Source organism: Drosophila innubila (assembly GCF_004354385.1).
Source record: "Drosophila innubila isolate TH190305 chromosome 3R unlocalized genomic scaffold, UK_Dinn_1.0 2_E_3R, whole genome shotgun sequence".
Classification (NCBI taxonomy): Eukaryota; Metazoa; Arthropoda; class Insecta; order Diptera; family Drosophilidae; genus Drosophila; species Drosophila innubila.
This window is the reverse complement of record NW_022995380.1, coordinates 11,521,856-11,525,243: the sequence shown is the minus strand read 5'-3', so window position 1 is coordinate 11,525,243 and position 3,388 is coordinate 11,521,856. Positions and strand designations below refer to the sequence as shown.

The 3,388-nt window shown below is 40.6% G+C and overlaps 1 protein-coding gene across 1 annotated transcript; it reads left to right on the top strand.

Annotated features, from left to right (window-relative positions):
• Positions 1-935: 935 nt before the first annotated feature.
• On the top strand, positions 936-2,815 carry LOC117790375 (mitochondrial 2-oxoglutarate/malate carrier protein). Its single transcript, XM_034629811.1, has one exon. It carries the CDS (start codon positions 1,510-1,512, stop codon positions 2,476-2,478), a length of 969 nt encoding a protein of 322 aa, XP_034485702.1. The 5' UTR covers positions 936-1,509; the 3' UTR covers positions 2,479-2,815.
• Positions 2,816-3,388: the final 573 nt, after the last annotated feature.

The following is a 3,388-nucleotide window of genomic DNA, read 5'->3' as shown; positions in this document are numbered from 1 at the left end:
TATTTTTATTTGTTTAGGTATTATTAATTGAGTCGTAGATGAGTACAATAATGTTTATTAATACGTTTGTACAATTTTATTATACCCTATATAAGCACTATTGTATAGGGTAAGAATATGTTTGTACATACATACATATGTACATACACACGTGTAATCAAATAAACAACAATCTTAACATCGTTGCTCGTCTATTAGCAACGAGTTGTAAAAAGAATCTGAAATATCACATAATCGATTCAGTGTACACATTCGTTTTTATAAGAGCTGATTAACGTAATTATGATAAAAAGGTGGCAAATACCCGTGTTTCTGCAGTGTGTCGCGATAATAGCAAAAGATAAAGAAAATTATATGTGTACAAACGACTAACGAAAAGTAATACATGTTCGTACATATGTACATAAATTTGTACTCAATCTCAAAGGTGTGTGTAACTAAATTAGTTTTGTGCTAGCCTCTTCACCTGTAAATTTGAAAGGCATAGCAAATGATTTAAGCAAACGCTGCAACAGTAACGATTTACAACAACAGCACTCGACCAGCTGTTTTGCGTTTAACAACACCGTCTTGCCCACAGTGAGAGCAGCTGAGAGACCGAAACCTGCCGGCTCGAGAGAGCAACAGAGTTGCCAGCTGTTCTGCGTCGCTTACTCATGTCATCATTGTTGAACGAATCAATTTTATAAGATACAATTTGTTATTATAAAAAGCAATTTAAGCTATCGCAAAAAACAAATCTTATAAATAAATATATGCATTTCTCTATGTTGATTGGCAGCATAACGAAAGCTTCTGTAATCTGTTGGTACACAAATTTTATAAAATCCCATTTGCTCAAGGGTGCAAGCAGCTGACAACCCTGTTGCTCTCTCGCGCCGTCGCGAACACGTCATCAGCTGAGCAGCAACTAATTGAAGCTATGGATTGTTATTGTTGCAGTTCGTTGTGTGCTAATTTTCATTGCAATTGCGAATATTCAAGTAATTGTAATTGTGCAACTTTTTGCCAATATATTGCAATTGGGGCAGGCAACATACGCACAAGTGATTGTGATTGACCGGAAAGTGGCGCCTAAAATTAGAAGCAATCTGTGACGACACACGTACGTCCGTGACATTGATTCACATTCAAAGAGGCAGAGAGAAAGCTGCTAGTGTTAACGCACAATAAAACAAAAAAAAAAAAAACAAAGCAAAAATAAAACGAGGAAGCGTCGGCGGCCACTGGCGGTATCAGCTGCTCACTACACGCAAGGCCGCAAGCAAAAATTTTATATTAATTGCGTCAAAGGAAGGCATGTGCACAGCCATATAGGAAAATTTCCCGCATTACAAACAAAAAGATCGGCCAGAACGGAGCTAACAGCGGAGCAGCAGCAGCGAATGCAGTGGAATCTGGAATCATTTGAATATTGAAAGGCTGTTGAATTCGCGTTAGAAATCAGCATAGAGTTTTCATTCAAAACGACTTATTGTGTAATCAGTTTGATAGAAAAAATAACCAGTCATGTCGAAATCCACGCCACCAACTGCAGGAAATGAGCCAGAGAAGAAGAAGACGGCGCCCAAGGCAATGAAGTATATCATTGGAGGTGCCAGCGGTATGGGCGCCACCATGTGTGTGCAACCACTTGATCTTATCAAGAATAGAATGCAGATCGCAGGAGCTGGAAGCGGCAAGAAGGAGTTTCGCAACTCTTTCCACTGTATACAGACGGTAATCAGTCGGGAGGGACCACTTGCTCTGTACCAGGGTATTTCGGCAGCTCTGTTGAGGCAAGCAACCTACACCACTGGGCGTCTTGGTATGTACACTACCCTAAATGAGGAATACCGGGAACGTTTTCAACGCGATCCTAATGTAATTGCCAGTATGGTGATGGGCACAGCGGCCGGTGCAGTGGGCGCCTTTATCGGCACGCCGGCTGAGGTGGCCCTAGTGCGAATGACATCCGATGGACGACTGCCGTTGGCGGAGAGACGCAACTATTCGAATGTTTTCAATGCGCTGACACGAATGACTCGCGAGGAGGGATTGACGGCACTCTGGCGTGGATGCGTTCCGACTATGGGACGTGCCATGGTTGTGAATATGACACAACTGGCCAGCTACTCGCAATTCAAGACATACTTCCGCACCGGACCGTTGAAAATGGACGAGGGCATCAAATTGCATTTCTGCGCCAGTATGCTAAGCGGTCTGCTGACCACAATAGCATCAATGCCGCTGGACATTGCTAAGACTCGCATTCAGAACATGAAGACGGTCGACGGCAAGCCAGAATACCGAGGTACCGTGGATGTGTTGCTCCGTGTCGTACGGCAAGAGGGCGTCTTTTCGCTGTGGAAGGGCTTCACGCCCTACTACTTCCGCCTGGGACCCCACACGGTGTTAACTTTTATTCTAATGGAGCAGCTTAACCAGGGATTCAACAAGTATGTGCTGGGCGTAGAAAAGCGTGGCTCAGGACTCTAAAGGATCTTAAGCACATATCTCGCTATTGAACCTTTGAGATCATTGAGGTCATTCTTACAGTTTAACCGCCAAGCTTAACCTGGTTAACCACAGTCAATGTGTCAACTGCAAATTCCAATCACCAACTACGAAGATATAAATCAAATTAACGACAATACAAACGAGGATGATGGTATAGGTGTATATATACATATATTTTACTATTATAACCAATGTAGAGCATTTAAATGTCGGAATTCCGGTGATAATATTAGAAAATTACATGTTACTGTTGCGTCAGTTTTATATGGATTAAGTGAAGTATGGATTCTCAATAAAGCACAATATTTAAAATGTATTGATCACCTGTGTCATTGCCTTAAAAATTTCACTGGGGTAGTAAGCGGTTTGGAATTCGCCAAATTTATCAGTTGGTTGTTTTTTCTGTTTTTGCATATTTCTATTCACTCGCACTTTTCATGAAACTACCTATTGCTAATTTTACTCTGATAAGCTATATCACTAGACATGTTTTCCATAGCGCAAAGTACAACTATGCAGCCAACGCTTTTAGTTCTCTCTCTCATCATTTACTGATAACAAAACACTGATAACCCTTGAGAATAAGCCAAATATTATGTAACCAGAGTTTGGAGTTAGCTCAAGATAAACATTGTGATCTATTTACCTTCAACAATTAAGGCAGTCGATTTGTTTTTATTTTGATAATATTTTCAGTGGATGGTGTGGTAACAGTTGAGTGGATCAGATGATAACAGTATTAATCGATGTTACCTGGAAGAGTAGATCGTTCTGTTATTTATTACAGTCGATCATATGTTAACATTTGCATACTTAAAGGAGCAGAATCTTCAGTGCATTGAATACAATATAATAATCACTGTTAAAATTTGTTGACCGTTAAAAAAAG

Excerpts from the sequence above, each read along its gene's own strand:
- LOC117790375 (XM_034629811.1), top strand. The coding sequence starts at position 1,510 with ATGTCGAAATCCACGCCACCAACTGCAGGAAATGAGCCAGAGAAGAAG.